The sequence below is a fragment of the Hyperolius riggenbachi genome, chromosome 5 (genome assembly GCF_040937935.1).
Source record: "Hyperolius riggenbachi isolate aHypRig1 chromosome 5, aHypRig1.pri, whole genome shotgun sequence".
Lineage (NCBI taxonomy): Eukaryota > Metazoa > Chordata > Amphibia > Anura > Hyperoliidae > Hyperolius > Hyperolius riggenbachi.
The window spans coordinates 311103277-311122388 of NC_090650.1; the positions used below are offsets into that span (position 1 = coordinate 311103277).

Below are 19112 nucleotides of genomic sequence, written 5' to 3' on the forward strand. Positions count from 1 at the left end.
TGTATAATAAGATTCACCGAAGAGCTAAAGTGATTTATGAACAGAAATCCTCAAAATATATATTATTTTAGTTTTATATTATTTATAAAAGAATCACTGAAAAATACTTTTAAAATATTATCAGCTGATTTTCTTCTACAGTTGAATTCAAAGTGATATTCAAAGACCAACATCATGGTGCATGTTTTTAGACTTAACTTTTTGAGATTTAAGCATCATTTCAGACACAGCATAATAATGCCAGGGCTGACCTTTCCACATTTCATCTACAGAGAGGTAAAGGTTAGAAGCAAAACAAAGAGGAATGAGACAAAATGTTCCAGGGAACAAGAACAATGAATTGGAGAATTTTAGAGGCAGCGATTCCTGCCCCTCTCCAAATCTTTGCTGATATACATAAGATGATCATGATGTAATAGATCAGGATCAAGTGGTTAATCATTCTATCCTCATATGAAGGCAGTCAGCGCTTCAGCAGATGTTAATGCAGGGAGCCTTTAACATAGCACTCACCACAATGAGGGATCCCCCCATCAGGTGTAAACTCACCAGATCTGATGACCGTCAGGGCCAAGTCTCGCATCTGGGGTATAGGCCACCCCACAGCCTCTCCGGCAAGTCTCCCTCCACTCAGTGGATCTCCCAAGCGTATAATGCTGTTAATATAACAGAAACAGGCTCCTCATCGCGTAAAAGTCTTTTAGAACTTTATTAAAAAGGTATCCCATATAAAGCTTTAAGCATAATCCATAAAAAATCAGTGTAATTCACTTTACAAGTCAGCTCTCTATACGAGCATGTGGGGAATGCTGAGGCAGCCTTGTATGAAGCTGACATAGATAACGCTCCCTGCCAATGGCAAACTCACCCACTAAAGTGAAATTGACGCTGATTTTTTATGGATTATGCTTAAAGCTTTATATGGGATACCTTTTTAATAAAGTTCTGAAAGACTTTTACGCGATGAGGAGCCTGTTTTTGTTATATTAACAGCATTATACGCTTGGGAGAGCCACTGAGTGGAGGGAGATTTGCCGGAGAGGCTGTGGGGTGGCCTATACCCCAGATGCGAGACTTGGCCCTGACGGTCATCAGATCTGGTGAGTTCACACCTGATGGGGGGATCCCTCAACCTAATTGTGGTGATTGCTATGTTAAAGGCTCCCTGCATTAACATCTGCTGAAGCGCTGACTGCCTTCATATGAAGATATTTGTCAATGTATACACACATTTACAGGAGCGCTCCACATAACAGGAAGCCTAAGGACTTTTTGATGTGTTTGTGTTAATAAACTGTTGTTTATCCATCAATTCATAGTGACTTTAATTGGAGAAATTTTCCTTATAGGAGAATCGCATACTTGCTGATTGAGCGCAACGTTTTCAGTGTATTTGGATCTGTAATCATTCTATCCTGCCTTGTGATTCACACACCTTCCACAGCCAATCAGGATGCACCATTACTTCCCCACTTAGCTTTGTACTGTTCTATGTAAGCAGCCTGGTAACTGGACAGTGAGATATCAGAGCATTATAATGACACTGATTCACTGTACAGTGAGCAGGAAAGTGACGCAATAAACTACAATAGCTTAACTACTTTGCACACTGTACCATTCCAACAGGTCCCTCTATACCAGGGCCACATCCATGCCAGGGCCACATCCATGTCAGTGTTTAGGATGGACTGAGAAATGGTGAAATGTGTTCTACTTGATGAACCACGCCTTTCCTGATTCAGTCTCATCAATTAATTTGAACTATGGAAAAAATGTGTCAGGACCTCGGCCCTTGAGGACTGGAGTTCGACATCCCTGCTCTAATCCTATTTGACCCAGCTGGTTGAATATGTTTCTTCTGACTGTGAGGGTGTCTGTTCTATGCATGCGCCAGCATGGTCCGTACAAGCCTGGTAGAGCAAAGACCAGTGAACACAGCTTTCTTTCTCCATACATGAGCGCTTTCCTTTTACTGAGCCTGTGTGATCTGTACTGGCGCATGCGCAGTACAGACATGCTAGTTCACCTCTTCCCTGGAATGCAAAAGAAACATAAATAAGGTTTTCGTATTTAGCATGACTCTTTAAATCATCTGAGAGCCAAGTTAAATAATTAAGATCATTCAACTTCCAAGAAGTATTACATTTTGTAATGAAAGTATCATTTCCATGTGACTCCCATCTCCCAACTCACAAGGCTCAAGTTTCTGAGCAGCAACATAAGCTACACCCTAACATTCAGCTACACTTTGTAAAGTTAAACATGCAGCCTTTATATAAACTCAATGATTTAAAAAGCAGTGAGTGGGATATTACAAACCAAAGTCTCCTTTCCTTTTGAATTTTTACAATCTGGCTTACTTCAGCTTGTAAAGAATGTCTGATGCAGCCTCCCTCTCCATGCAATGGAAAATTGGAACACTGCACGCGGTATCACTGCCATGTATTCACAGACGCTCTATTATGAAAGGAGGAAACTCTGGAGTTTCACAAAATGTAGTTCAGAGGCAAGCAGACTATTACAAAGCCCAGCAATACACTGCAGGCTGGAGCTGGGTGTGCTCGACAAGACGGGAGAGGGTGCAGGAAGAGGGCCGCTCAGCTACTCACAACTTATTTTATGGCATAATGAAAGATAGCTGTGATCTCAGCACTGCAATCATGTCTGTCAGATGAAGAAAACGAGAGAGAGAGAGCAGGAGAGAGAGAGCAGGAGAGAGAGAGCAGGAGAGAGAGAGCAGGAGAGAGAGAGAGAGAAATGGGGAGAAAGAAAGCGAGAGTGAGAGAAAGGAGGAAAAAGAGAGAGAAAGAGAGAGGGAAAGTATGAGAGAGAGTAAGAGAGAAAGAGAGACAGAGAGAGAGAGAGAGAGAGAGAGAGATAAAGAGAGAGAGATAAATAGAGAGAGAGAGAGAGAGAGAGAGAGAGAGAGAGAGAGAGAGAGAGAGAGAGAAAGAAAAAGAGAAAGAGTGAGAAAGAGAGAAGGAAAGAAAGAAAGAAAGAAAGAAAGAAAGAAAGAAAGAAGAGAGAGATTGAGAAAGTGCTAGAGAGAAAAGGAGAATACAATAAGGTATGTGGGAGAGGAAGCAAGAGAGAATGAGAGACAGAGAAAAAGCGAGTCCAGAGACTTCCCACCCACATCCTGGAGGAAACTTTACTTCCTACTGGGGGAAAGGTAAACAACGGTGCAAATAGTAGCCCGTTATGTCGCTGCCTTCCACCAACTGAGAGGAACTTGATGCCCCATGGACTGTATACCCCCTATACTGCCCCCTATACCCTATCTACCTCTATGGACATTATATCCCATATACTGTCACCTCCCCATGCCTATATTCCCACAACCAACCCATCCCATGCTAACGCTAATGTTTTGCTTTGGCAATGCTAAATGTATTTGGACCTGCCTTTTTTTGGATTAAGTTGGAGTGAGAAAGAGTGAGTGAGAAAGCAGGAAGTTTTGAATTAGATGATATCATTTACTGGCTAACTTAAAAGAAAAGAAAGTTTCTGGCCAAAAGAGAGCATGATAGATAGAAAGTCAAAGTAAAAGCAAGAACACAACCAATTCTGAGGATCCAGGTATCAATGTAAAAACAATGCAGAACAAAGCTATAGAACAAGTTCACTGTCCTACCAATTAGCATTAGTCTTGAATGACCAACAAACAACCTCAACTCAGGATTTTACCCAGAAATCATTCAACATTGCAGATCAGAAGTTTTACGATATTTTGGTGCCTTTACTTCTGAAAGTACAAAAAGTCCATTTTGTAGTAAAGCAAGAACGTTGTACCAGACATGATAATAAGTAATAGTTAGGTATACGGTTAAAAATAGTAATTGTTAGGAGAGGTTTTAAAGGTTAAGGTGGTCATTAATAATCGGATAATGGATCGTCGGGGAATTGTATCATTAATGGGCACCTTTAAAGTTAGACACTTAGGAGGGGTACAGGTTTGTGTAAGGCACCCATACACTTTTAGACATCTTTAGACATAAGGGGATTATTTCACAAAGCCGTGCTAATGCATAGCAAGGCCGCGCTACGCATTGCAAGGTTACTGCGCATAAAGAAACTTTACGTGTGCTATAACAAACGTTTGCGCGCGTACACACGGTGCAATGTGTGCAACAGTACGTGTTGTTCAATTTTATAAAAACATCAACTCTGAACAAAATAAAAAATAAAAAATATGTTCATGTTGACATTTAGACATTTAGTGAGATCATCAGCACTAGTCTATCATACAACACATTTTCTGACAACTTTAGATACTTTGGTCCTGATTTACTCTGGCTGGGCACAAGCCTTAGTGAATCAGCCTTGTGATCCTGCACACCTGGACTGGGTTCATTAAATAAGGTTCATTAAATAGGCAGACTGGGTCTTACCAAACCTTAAGGGCTTGTTTCCACTATAGCGAATCCGCATGCGGGCACTGCATGCGGATTCGCATACTTAATGTTAGTGGATGGGGCTGTTTCCACGTGTGCGGCGGCGGCGGCGTTTTTCGGTGCGGGGAAAATCTGCACGACAGGGTCGTGCAGATTCGCGTGCGGCAGGAATGCGGGCGAATCGCCGCTAATGTATTCAATAGGGAAATCGCATGCGGCTTTGTCATGCGGATTTCCCCGCGATTTCGCATGCGATTTCGCATGAAAGCCAATGGAACTTAACACAGGCAGTGACATGGTTAAATTCGCATGGCTCCTTGCCATGCGAAATCGCATGCGAAATCGCGGGGAAATCCGCATGGGGAAACGCAGCCGCATGCGATTTCTTCAGCGGTGGAATCCAGGCGATTCCGCACCGCTACAGTGGAAACAAGCCCTTAGATAGGGCTACTGAAAGGTTAGTGAAACAGGATTTATTACTACAGTATCACCATTACCATTTCACTAACCTTTCGGCATGTGTCACTATAAAAAAATCCAGACTAAATTTGGTGGATCACTTAAAAAGGGGCCGGAGTGACATAGCAGAATGCTGTACATTATTCAGAATACCCAGCGATGCTCAAACTAGGCTGATTAGCTATGAGGAATTCTCCCCCACCCCACCCCATTTTCTCCAAGTATTCTGGGAGACCAAGTATATTTTCCACTGGCTTTGGACCTCTCAATAAACAAACGTTCCACAGAAATCACCAGACAGGAATATAGATGTCGCCACTTGTGAAAAAATTCAGAATGTAAATCTATGAGAGAAAAGATTTTGCAGTGGGCAAAAACTGACTAAATAATTTAAAAATGAGTATTGTATAAAAAAATAACATAAAAAAAGCAATTTTATCCACTACATTATTTTCCATACAGTTTCTCTTTAAGTCCGTCAGCCCAAAACGACCTTGGTAAATTAGGCACTATGTATTCAAAATAAGTTAATTTTGAAAAGTTAGGACTTGGTTAGTGCTAAGCTTTTCTGTACACTTAATACTTTAATTCTGCTCTATTAAAGCCACAGAGAAAACTAAGTAACCATGTCATACATAGCATAATAGCACTTGGAAATTCATACTAAATGATTATAGAATGAACTTGGTTTATACTTTTCCAAGAAAACAACTTAAAGTGGATCCGAGATGAAAAAACTAACTATAACAAGTAACTTGTCTATATATCTTATCTAAAGTTTAGATAGTTTACACAGCAAATCTAGCTGCAAACAGCTTTAATAGAATATGATCATTTCTTCCTGCGATACAATGACAGCAGCCATGTTGTTTGTAAACATTACACAGAGGCAGGCTTATCTGCATCTTGAGCAAAAAAACCTAATACACCCCCCCCCCCTCCTCCTCCCCTCTGAAATCTCTGGCTAGTAATACCTCCCCCTACTCCTGCCCAGACTGAGCTCCCATGAGCCCTTGCTACTGTCTGAAAGTGCCTTGGCTCTCTGAAAACCTGTGGGCGTGGCTTGTTAGTTTATAGGGAATTAGAGTATTAAAAAAAAAAGTATTTGGCTTGAGGAATGCCCTATAAACAATAGGAAAGGAACACAATTATGCAATGAGTAAAAGTTCATCTCAGATCCACTTTAAAGTGGACTTTCCGTTCCTTTCCACCCCGACCAAAGTCGGATCATCCACAAGGCAAGCTAGGCAGTAGACTAGGGCCTGGAGAGAGTCTAGGGGCCTGGCGAATGCTAGCTCCACCAAGTCTTACTAAAAAAGCCTGGTGTTAATGAGTGATGGGGCAAAAACTGCTATCTTGCCTAGGGCCCTATTTCATTGTAATTCTTTCCCCGACGCCTCCACCACCAACACCACATAACCACTGTTGGGTTGTCATTTAATATATTTTAAAATGGCCTGTCCTGTTTACAGATCAATATACCACTCCCTGGGTACTATCTATACACACAGCCTGTGACTATAGATCCTGCTCCAAGCTGTGTTATCTACCCTTCTTAGGATAATTCACACTGTGCTTTTAAATGCTTTTGCTAATGTAATGCTATGTGTGTGCGCACTTCAGTGATGTGGTCACCCATAGGATTGCATTAGAAAGAGCTTCACTGGCAGTGAAAAAGCTCTGGTAGTGTAAACCAGCCCTAACATGTACTGTTTGGCTTCGTAGTGTGAACCATCCCTTACACATGTACTGTATGGCTTCTGGCTAGGCTGAGCACATTTTTACATGGAGGGCAGCACGCCAGATATTATATATACATATTATACAGAGATATACTGAAGGCTCTTTAGAAAAGGAAATCTCCACTTAGCATAAAATATCTCTTCAAGCATGAAAGATGTGAAAACTCCTCCATTGGTGACAAATTAAGTTTACTAAGAAGACCTGCTTGTCACAAAGGTTAGTGGCTGCAAAGGTTTCATTTTGCTATAGTCCCATGATTATGTCCCCAACTCGACCAGGGTTCCGAAACTTGACCCTTCCTATTCAGTAAGCCAATACCCATTCAGCTAATGCCTGCTGATCGCACCCTGGTGGCTGCAGCTCAGGCACTTTGAGCCTGACAGGAGAAAAGCCCAATACAAATATTGGAATTATTCTTATTTTTGAAAGGGGTCACAGGTTTCTCTGCACAGTAACCTTATCAACTTTGTGTGTCAGCTAGGCTTTAAACAGTACAATGTAGTCACCAATACCACAAAACAGAGGTGACTGACACAGAAGCTGAACAAATGACTGTATATACTCATGTATAAGCCTAATTTTTCAGCATGAAACCTGTGCTGAAAAGTTGCCCCCACGGATTATATGCGAGTCAGTGAAGCAAAACAGATGGTGGAGCAGGTTTTGTTAATGGCAGAGGAGCATAAGGATTGTGCACTAGTGATCCTGCTCTTACCAGCTTCGCCCTGCTGTGTCCATTTCCTCCATCCTCTACAACATGGTGTGCAGAGTGTGCTGCTCAAGACTACCTGTGTACCCTGGCTTGTGGAGCAGAGCGTGCAAGCAACATGTCAGCGGTGCAATGATCGGGGATTCTTCCCGTGTGGCAATTGCTGTGTCTCATATCTATGACAGTGCTTTTCAACCTATGGTACGCGTACCAGAAGTGGAACTTTCTGTCTGGCCAGGTGGTACGCAGTAAGCTCTGGGGAGATGAAAAGGAAGTGTGGGCTGGTGGGGAAAAAGGGAAAAGTGATTTAGGGCTGGTCCAGTGCCTGGTGTAATTAGGTTTGTTTTTGTTTAAGACAATGTGAAGCACTAGTCTAGCTAATGAAAGTGCAATTACAGAGCAATGAGAGGGCAAGCTTTTAAATCTACACAGCATGATACAGAGGTTGCCTGGAGGGTCTGTGGGAAAAAATCTGTCTGGTCTCTTCCCAATGTTATAATGACTGCATGTGTGGATAAGGTGTTAAACAGACTGAAAAGTTTTTGACAGTCCCTAGACTCCAGGAGGGCTGCTGGCAGCTTGTGTGAGAGACTGGCAGGGACAGGGGTCCTATTACAGGCAAGTAGCCTCTGTGTGATGTGGGACTGCAATACAGATAAGCTATCTGCTCCATCTCAGACTATTCTCAGTCTCTCTCCACTCCTCCGCTCTCTGGGCTAGTACACGCCAAAATCACAATAGCAATCACGACAACAAGGAAGGCTGCAAGGTAATGGAGAACAAGTTCTATATTTCTATATATAGTATATTTGGAAAATGTTTTAAAAATTCATAATTATATTCCTGGTTGGACCTGATTCCAAGGCAAAAGGCAACCATGATCAGTGTTTCACCATGTTCATACAAACAATTCTTATCCTGTGACCCAGTTCTAGATCAGGGCTTTAGAATCTACAGTGTGAATCTACAGTGTGGTCAGTGTACTGCGGTATAAAGTTTAAGGGCAGATGCACTGTGAAAAGATAATGTGTATTGGGGATAAAGTATATAGGGATATATGGAAGATGAATACCTCTAAGTAAGGTGGCTCTCTGTGTATTTTGCTGGCAAATGCTGCGCCAGCACATGCGTAGTAGTGCACAACTTGCTGAGAGAGACCTTTCAGGAATCCCCCCCCCCCCCCCCCTAGAAATCCTGGGTTTTTCCCTGGAACCAGCACTTAGCCCGAGTGTCCCAAAACAATTCACAGCTATGCAAGTGTGTGTGTGTGTGTGTGTGTGTTCTGCATATTTAATATATCCCTTCAGACAGCCCTTCTTGCTACATAATTTGTTTATTTGATATTATCTGAAATAGTCACTAGCTAGCACATAAGTACTTTAATAAGTTGCTTTATTTATTTATTTATTTTACTTTGGTACAGCGTATACAGTATCCAGCACTTGGTGTAGCAAAACCATGCATGCATGTATGTATATATGTGTATGGATGGAATACAGTTCAATGTGGTAAATTCAGTTTGAATCCCAGCCAGGGCTTTATCTGCACAGAGTTTGTATGTTCTCCCTGTGTCTGTGTGGGTTTCCTCTGTGCACTGCAGATTCCTCCCACATCCCCAAAACATACAGTTAAATGAACATTTTCAATGTTTGCCTTTTTTTATGATCCCCTTTAATAGGCAGAAGGAAGCTAGTAATGACACAGTTTTTGTTTTACTTCCAATGTCACTTTATCAGATCTTGCATATGCAGTGCTAGGAGTGGAGTCACTGATGGGCGACTGCTCTGCACAGCAAGCAACAAGATTAGAAGTTCTCTGCCTCTGCCCTGTGTCCTGCTTGTATAAACAATGTATTCACACTATGATGGGGGCGGGCAGCTCTATATAGATATTCATTGAATGGTTTACCTTGTACTCATACTGTGCTGTGTGATCTGGTCTTTCTTGTATTCATGTATTGTCATTTTGCTGTATGTCACCCCTAAATATTGTCTGTAACCTAAACTAATGTCCAGCACTGCGTAATATGTTGGCGCTTCAATAAATAATAATAATAATAAAAATAGCATTATTATTATTAAATGTACATACTTTATTGTTTTTTCACTTATTGAGCTGTTGACATCTTGCAAAATCACAGGTGGTACTTGCAAAATTTCATGCGATAAAAGTGGTACAATTTCTGAAAAGGTTGAAAAGCCCTGCTCTATGATGCCATCTAGTAGCTTTTTGAGACACAGCTGTATGATCCTGGGATACATCTGGGTATGGGGAGGGGGGCTGACTTGTACAGGGGGAAAATCTGGCTACTGTGGCGGGGTCTTATACGCGAGTCAATCACTTTTTCTGGTTTCTGAGGGAAAAGTGGGTACCTCGGCATATACACAGGTCGGCTTATATATGAGTATATATGGTAAGTTGGTCTTTATAGACCTCATGGCCTGTTTATGGTCTCTTTTCCACAGGCAGCTGAACTGTACTCTTGCTAACTGCATGCTTGTTGCAGTTGAATGGAAGTGCTTGTAACCCAGCAGTAAAAAAAAGACATGACTTCACTTATAGACATGGTCACACTCAGACGTGACTTCATAGAGAGGTCGCCTTTCCAATGCCCATGCTGAGTACTAGCAAGTGTCTGGCCAAAGGGGCCTACCTTAAACAGCATCAGTTGCTAGCATGACTTCAAATACCACGCCATTACTGAAAACCACATGAAACATGGGCAGGCTAATGAGGGGGAAGGTGTTTGGTAAGTGATGTTACAATGTGGGCTGAGAGGTTAGGAGGCAGCCTCTACATCCAGGCCAAGTACTGGAAACCATGCTGATTGTCAGCTTTGCACAGAGCTCGAAAATGGGGAATACTTTACAATACTAACAAGGAAAAGAACAGTGACAGTGAACTGTAAGCACAGTCACAGTGCTGACTGGCAATGGGCTTTCAGAGAGTTTAGTTTTACGCCAGGGTAACTTTAAAAAACAGAAATTGCAATGCATGAATTGATGAGGGACTGTAGTGACATAAAAGAATGCAGCAAATTATTCAAGGTAACAACTTTTCAGTGGTTTTAGCATCAGAAATGCTTCCTATACTATATATTGCTGTACATTGGTACTTAACCCCAGCCTCCCAGTGATGCTTAGCCTAGGCTGTTTAGCTATGTGAAATTCTCCTCCCAGAGCATTCTGGGAGACCAGACACTATATTTACTGGCTTTGGAAGTCTCAGAAACAAACATTCCTGCACCTGACAGGACTAAAGATGTCACCCCGTGATACATTTTAGAATGTTAATCATTGTGAGCCTGAGGAAAGATTTTACAATTGGCAAACACTGACTAAATCATTTATAAATTAACATTGTTAAAAAAAAATATAGCAATTTTATTTATTTCGTTATTTTTACCACAGTTCCTCTTTAAAGTAAACACATGCAGGCTTCACTGTACAACGCTTTCCATTCCCTTCTCAATCTGTCTCCCACCCAGAAGTAATCTCACAGAGCTGTTTGCCATACTTCTGCCAGTCTGCCATTGTCTGTTTCTCCCTGGGTAAATCAGGTATAACAAGACCGCACAAGCAGACCCTCTGAGGTGATTCAGTACAGAAGATATGCATTGAAAAACAGCAAGTGACTTCCAGATACATGCAGATAACTCCCTGGCATTAGGGTGCAAAGGAAGTAAATATACTCTTCAATCCTGTTTCTTCTTTAGGCAAGGGACACACTTATCTTTCAGTTTTCTGCACGCATTTTTCTGCATGCATTTTCTATACACCGCATATGCAAATAAAACGCATGTGTTTTTTCACAGCAGCTAACGTAATTGATTGAAAACTGACAAAATGTGCAGAATTATGCAGAATGACAGTTTTTTTCTGCACGCAAAGAACACAATATCTTGCATTCATAGATCCTGTATTTATATTATCCAGAATACCAGCAAAATAAACTGTGTGGGAAAAAATAAGTAACTCAATAAATTTAGAGACAAGAAAGTTTAGTGATCATCTAAACAAGACCCAGTAGGGAGCAACTGGCGGAGAAAGAGTGATAGAGGGGTCATTGTGAGCTGTATAAAAGGCACCAAAGCTGCTTTGGCAATGGCAGCATACGTAGTCATTGGAGGCAGATACACCAAGACAGGCTCAGTGCCTACTGAAGCAAACATTAGGCAGGTATCTAGAGCAACCAATTTAAATCTTTTACATGATACTTAAACTTGGTTGGTTGCATCACTTTTGCTCCTGTTTTCTTCGGTAAATAAACCGCCCCCTCCATCTGTTCTACGCCACAATGATTTAATTTGAGACATGAAAGCATCACTTCAAAGTTTGTTACAAACGCAGAAAAGATACCACATAGAAAGCCTCCTCACACATAAATATCAGCTATGCTCTTGTGTGGAATTTCTGCAGCAATACTGGATGAGTTTGGCAGAACAGCTAGACTCGTGGGAAAGTGCTACATAGCCAAACATTATAGCAAAGCGAACAGCAAATAAGAAAACAAGAACTAAAAGAAATGTTTTGCATATACACAATGCAAACAAAACATATGGAAGATGCATTCCATATAATAACTTGTGAATTCTTCCTGGGGAGCGGTTACTATTTTAGCCAGCTGACATAAGTGCCACATTCTCCAGATTAGATAGGCACCCCCCATAAGACAACATGAAACATTTCCAACAAAATTTACCTCAGCCCATTCAACACAAGTGTCTGTCTGCCTTTGTGACCTGACTGTTGGGTTGCATCACAGTCATCTGGTCAGTGTTCAGGAAGGAATAAGGGCAACAAATTATAACAATGTGACATAGTGTATTAGATAGAGCTAGCATGATCCTCTTCCAACTGCCACAGTTACATTTCTCTGAAAAGACTGTGTCAGGACCTCATGTCTTGTGGTTTTGAGAGCAGTTATTGATTACTAAAAAGTTTGTGGTTCTTAACTACTGGTCCAAAGACTGGCTGCCACCTTCCCTGGTAACTAATGGTCTACTGAGTTCGATCTAAGGATGCCCATTAACGCTGCAATATTTTCCTCAGATGTGATCATTTGATCAGAGCTGCAGAACCGTAGGTAAGCAGAAGGTAAATATCGATTGTTCGCATAAACAGGACAATTAGGTCACCTCCTCTCTTCAGAAACGATCGTAAAATCAAACATTCCAATTGCCAAAATTCAGTATCCCAATCGAACATAGAATCATTTCATGTCAATTTTCTCCTTATAATGTGTTTTACTGTACAATTCTATAGTAAAATCCTGATCGAATCATCCCATCTGAGAAAAATATTGTACTGTCCATGGACACCTTAAAGTTTATTATTAACATGACTTGTATACTGTTTACATCTCACAGTTTCTATTAAATTTTTACTAACAATGCAAAACCAACAATGCACATTTTCTACAGGAAGGGGGTACAAGGCACCAAGGATCCCATAACATTGCCAGTTAAAGCACCAGCTACTTCAGAACAGGTATCAAAGTGACAGTTAGAGGTTTCTACACTTGCCTTGTAGCACTTAAAGGGACACTGCGGTCAATGCATTTAGCTTCAAATCCCTACTTGGATACTAGGACACTAATTGAATTTTATTTTTTTTTATTTTCTCCCCACATTTACAGGAGATTCTTCCACAACCCAAAAACATACAGGAAGGATGACAGGCTTATTCCAAAAAGTGATGATAGATTGTAAGTTCCTCTGAGGGACACTGAACCATGTGTGGACTGTTTGATTCTTCTTCTAAATCACTGTAGTCAAAAAGGTGTCATCCATACATAAATAAGTCAAATATTTAAGGAAGTGACAGTTAAAATGCTGTCAGTCTACTATTATTTAATAAGATGCTCAGTGAGTAATGATACACAGTTTCCTGTGGCAGAAGCACTCGCTTTCCCAGTCAGAATAAAGGTGATTTCTAACTGGTTATTAGGATTTGCTACATTTTTCTACTTCTTTGATAAAACAAACTGATAATGAAAGGTAATTAACTGACTCCAGCCTGGGCTGTGGTTGCACAGATATATCTGAAGGACTGGAGACAGAGCTGAAGCAGCCAGCATCTACCTCACAAGGCAGAGAGAAGCAGCGCTGCTGTGCGGAGGAGGCTGTGTGACAGTGGAAGCATTCATGCAGGCTGTGCTGCTCCTATCCCACAGCCCCATCTAACAGGCTATGCACCTGGTTCTTCCTGCCCGATTGTGGGGCCCAAATGCCATTGTTCTCTGGGACTTTGGTGTCTGAGCAGGACATGACAAGTCCAAAAAGGAAATTACCCTGTTTACTTTAATTGAGGGGGAGCAGGAAAGCAGCTGGGAAGATAAGAGACTAGAGGAAATAGGGTGGAGAATAAGGAGACTGAAAAGTGGATGAAATGAAAAAGGAAAAGGGAAATTGTGAGCACAATAAGCTGGGAGAGCAGATAATAGACCATTCTGTGTTTTCTCTGACTCTGAGAAATAACAGCATGTGGAAAAGTGGTAACTTGAGCAACAAGCCAGAGAAACACAGAGAGCGTGTTTCAATAATATACACCATTATAAATATAATAAAGAGAAAAGGCTGGCTTGCGTCTGCTAGTTCCAGAACTGCTGGCAAACCTTTCATTAAGGGTAAAAGGCTATACACAGATGAGTTGGCATATCAACAGACTTCTAGAGGCAGAAACATTAGCTCCTGCTGCACTCTGTACATGGTTAGACTGGCCGCACACATTCAAAATGACCAGCTCAAAAGTAGTGTGCAGTGTGTGACTTGGTTTGGGTCAGATGGTTTTGCCAGTCGAGTTTTAGCACCATTTTTTTAGTACCAGACAGGACTTGGAAGACTTATTGTGCTGCTGATGAGATACTATTAGTCTGATAAGTAAGCCTAGTGTATGGCTATGGTTAATGTTTGCGGTAGTTAGTAGACAAGACACAATAAAATGATATTGCGCTATTTTCCTGGCGGACTCAAAGCGCCAGAGTTGCAGCCACTTGGGCACGCTCTATAGACAGTAGCAGTGCTAGGGAGTCTTGCCCATGGTCTCCTTAGTGAATAGGTGCTGACTTACTAAACAGGTAGAGCCAAACCCTGGTCTCCTGTGTCAGCGGCAGAGCCTTAACCAGTACACTATCCAGCACTTACTAGTAGCGCAGGGTAAAGGTGTTATGCTGACCACATACTGACAGAGCAGTGAAGTGTCATGGTGATAACTTTCGGTATACTGCCGTGTGCAGTAAAAACCCTTTTTTTTTATCTCACCACCACCTGTTTGAATGTTTAAATGAACAAAATAAAGTTTCATAGCACATTTCCTGTAGTAAATCACCTGCATTATTTGTGGCTAATATACTAAAGATCTCTTTAGGTCAATCTGTGGGTGTATGGCAGCATTAGACTTCCGGCAGGGAGTTATGATTATCAATGTAGTGTCAAGGTACATTTTGGAAAAGTCGTGTTAGACAATCTACCTGTACCCCAACTTTCACTGCCAATAAACAGGGCAATATGTGCACCTAAAGTTGGCTATACTTTGGTTGGTAAAAGCTTGATCTGTAAAGTAAGCAGTCCCTCCCTAATCAAACAAATAAAAACACTATCCACCTGATTTGAGTTAGCTTTCAGAAGAAAGCTAATCCAGGACCAATAAACATTGTTAATATTGAACTGGTCAACGCTAAGCTTTGTGGCTATCAATCCCGCATCCCCACTCAAGTCAAGGGTGACTTTTTGTCTGATCATCCTTTTGATTGAATGACTGCCAATATTGAATGAAAGCTAATCAGGTAAAGCATGTTGGGGCAAAGAATCCAACAAAACTGAAAGAACTGATAAAACTGATCAAACCATCTGGAAAGGAAATCGATTTGTGTGTAACTCGCACTAGAGATACCGGTAATTTAAATTGGCAATAATCCTTCATAATGAATCCCTCATTTGCTGGCAACCATGCTGATCTCACAGATCAACTCTAAAATACATTCTGCGAGGACTGATTAATAACTGCTCTGCTAAACAAGCCCTGAAGTATAACAGGTAATGCTAATGACAACATAAGCTATAAGTATACTTCTTATCTGTAGCCAGTCAGGCATGATGTCACTATGTTGCGATGTGTATACAAACAAGGAGTGTTTGAATAGGTTGAAAAGTTGTAATAGAAAGTGTGACAGGTGCTCGCACATGCCCTCTTCACACACCTGAGTGTAGAGAGTACAGTATATTCTAATCTTGCATTGGCAGGTCTTATCCCCGGACTCAGGAATGTCATCAGTAGCTAACAGCCATGTGTGTCCCTGAGATTTGCCTTCACACCACAAAAGAAGCGGACCCTAGTCCCCAAAGACAGCAGGATAAATGACAGCAATCTCTGCTCATCACCTTTCAGCCCTGGCAAGGAGGTGCTGATCTCTGCAAGCCCCTGGCTTGTCACCACATCTGCCCGTGATCTTGTGTCATGTGTGCTTCTGTTTACTACTTGCAGTGTTGATAAAAGGATTATGGTACATGGCCATGTGAGAGCTCCATGTTTACAAGGCTTTATAATAGGGCACACAGCTTTGCTTCAGCTATGATATCTGTCCCCTGCAAATGGATTAGACCATGCAGGCAGATCGCTATAACAATAAGCATCATGATATTGCTATACACCTCTGAACACACTACTATCATTAGGGCATAACTATGCACTGATTGTGCTGGGTTACTTGCCTTTCACATAACATGTGGAAGAGGGGGAATACAGATTATTACCTAGCTAATCACTAACACAATTGTGAAAGTAAATTGTAATTGCTATCATTTAGATAGCATGCTAGTAAAACTTCCCCAAAGTCAGTCTGACTTCCACATAACACATTGCCATCTACTGATTCTCAGTGCACAGAATCATTTTGTATGATATCATATCTATAGATATAGTGTTGACAGTTTCGGTGGCACTTTACTGAGTATGTTCAACAATGCAATGTTGCTAATTGTGACTTTGAAGAGCTCACACTCTAATGTCCTTACCTTATGCTGGGAATACCCTTGTCGAAAATGTCATACTTTTTTTCACATTTTAACTGAAAACCAATGTTTGTCAGTGTGATGGTTCACAGTTGAATGTGATTTGAGCATGCAGGAAACAAAACTTTCTTTTTGTTTTAAAATACTGAGCATCATGTGCATTTTCCCACTGAAAATCATCAGCTGCTGCGGAATAACGGGTGCTTTAAATGCACAGAAAATTTTATGTATGCATTTTTTGCATGGACAAGTGTTGCCATACCTCAGTCTTATATCTTTATCACAGTTATAGCCTAATGTTCCTACTTCAGCCAGCCCAATGTTCTTACCATAGTTATTGCCTAATGTCCCTACTAAAGCCACAGCCTCAAGTCCCTGCCAAAGTCTGGGGCATTGTTGAGGGGCAGAGCCAATTAACCTACCAGTATGCTTTGGGATGTGGAAGAAAAACAGAACACCCAGAGGAAACTCACGCAGACATGGGGAGAACATACAAACTCCATGCAGATAGTGTCTAGTCCTGTACAGAAGGAATGGAGGGCAGTCCCATCCTCCCACAGACTCCAGCTAACAGCTTCCCATTTAGTGCTGGCGATGACAGGTCCTCCTGCCAGCCGCCCTGCGTTCTTCCCATCATCCCCACTTACCGGAGTAGGATCCAGCAGCCATGGCAGGCAGAAGTCCAGCTAAAGTCAGCACGCAACTTGCAAATAGTTTCCCCATTGCGGCTCCAGGACGCCAAACAAGAAGCTTGCAATATAAATAAGTTATAAAAAGCGAGCACAGATCGCAGAAGAAGAAGAAGAAGTAAGAAGTAACGGAGCTCGTCTCCCCAGTCCGGGTCACAGAAGGAAGTTTGCTTTCCCTACTTGGCTGGAGGAGTCCGGGGTGGAGGGAGAGTCGCTGGCTGCCAGCCTGATCCCTGTATAGAGTGACACGAGTGTCCTGCTGCAGCTCCTCTCTGCCAGCGCACCGCCCCGAACACTCTCCGCTCAGCACTCGCCGCTTCACGTTCTGGATTTGGAACTCTGGCGCTGAGTTCTTTCAACCCCTCCCGTGACATAAACAAGGCGGCATCTTCTGCCTCCCTCTAGACGAGTATTCTGGCAGCTGAACACTAGGTGGCGCAGATGTCTGCAGCTGCTAATCATTTGTTCTGCTGGATTTTATTAGGAAAGCTCCGAGTGTAGAAAGGCTTTGCTTCAGCTATGCTAGTCCTGATGCGACTGTCTGAAGTAGAAGATCACGTACAGGCACTTCTGATGCTGGAACGAGAGAGATATGGAGGCTGCCATATCTAGTTAATTTTTAAGGAATATTATCGATTTATAATTATTATTGATGTATTATTATTTATTGATTTATTAGTAATACTAGATGCCTGGCTGCCCTGCTGATCCTCTTCCTCTAAAACTTTTAGCCATAGACCCTGAACAAGCATGCAGCAGATCAGATGTTTCTGACAGATGTTTTGTCAGATCTGACAAGATTAGCTGTATGCTTGTTTCTGGTGTTATTCAGACACTACTGCAGCCAAATAGATCAGCAGAGCTGCCAGGAAACTAGTATTGTTTAAAAGGAAATAAATATGGCAGCCTCCATATTCTTCTCACTTCAATTGTCCTTTAATGCAAGGTGCCAATCATTTCACTTGCAGTTCTGCAGTATAGGTAGAGCAGTTCCTACAACCACATTTAGGCTAAACTCAAAATGACTTTCCCAGTGTTTAGGCTAGATACGCATTGTGTATTGCAAACCCTGTAAGGGCTGGTTCCAACGGATGGCGCCGAGGTCATTGTTTACCGCCGCAGATCCGTCCGTGTAAACGAGCCCTTAAAGGGAACCTAAACTGAGAGGGATATGGATTTTTCCTTTTAAACAATACAAGTTCACTATCTTCAATTTACTGTATACCGGGACCGGGTCAGACTGGGTCAGATTATAGCATAACCCTCACTGATAAGTAATTACAGCCATAATACACTTTCCTGTTAGTCAATGGCTTCTGAGAGCAGGAAAGAGATACAAAGGGTAAATAATTCATAGATTTGATCTCTGGCATACTTCATTAAAGGTGTCATTGAGCAGAGACAATGACACAATAAAACATAAAAACTAGATAGAACCACTTTACCACCACGTGTGCGTATATCTACGCTCCTTTTAACACCCTTTCCCCATCAGGAGCGTAGATATATGCACCTACCGCCGCTGTCCGCTCTTCTGCTTGCTCGTACGTGCTCCCCCGCGCTCGTGCACGCCACCGGCCGCTCTCCCGGAGATCAATGAACGGGAAAAAATGTTCCCGTTCGTTGATCTCAGCCCCCTAGCAATGATCGGATGCTTCTATGAGAAGCAGCGCGATCATTGTGGAAAAAAAAAAAAGTTTCCTAGCCTTATTGAATGTCCTGTAAGCGTACTTCCACGCTTACAGGTCACATGAACAAAAAATTACTGTGGCCATCTTGTGGCCAAATAGTAAAACTACATCCAAAACATTTTTCATATACAAATACATACTTTTACACTATAAATTAATTCATTACCTCTCACACTCCTTAATTTACTTATTTTTTTTGTAATAAAAAGAAAAAAAATTACAATAAAAAAAAACATAAATAGTTACCCTAGGGACTGAACTCTTTAAATATTTATGTCAAGAGGGTACCACACTGTTACTTTATAAACTATAGGCTTGTAATTAGGGATGGACGCAAAACAAATGCACCTTTATTTCCAAATAAAATATTGGCGCCAAACATTGCGATAGGGACATCATTTAAATGGTGTAATAACC

The 19112-nt window shown here is 41.6% G+C and overlaps 1 protein-coding gene across 5 annotated transcripts in view; it reads right to left on the minus strand.

Moving 5' to 3' along the window:
• The window catches only part of PTPRM (protein tyrosine phosphatase receptor type M), a 995286-nt gene extending 977959 nt beyond the window's left edge, over positions 1–17327 (minus strand). For 4 of the 5 annotated variants that reach the window (XM_068237198.1, XM_068237195.1, XM_068237200.1 and 1 more), the window contains exon 1: positions 16959–17327. In XM_068237198.1, the coding sequence (XP_068093299.1) occupies positions 16959–17038 (80 nt within the window). In that variant the 5' untranslated portion in view covers positions 17039–17327. The remainder of the gene's footprint in view (positions 1–16958) is intronic. The other variant, XM_068237197.1, reaches the window with a different exon arrangement.
• Positions 17328–19112: the final 1785 nt, after the last annotated feature.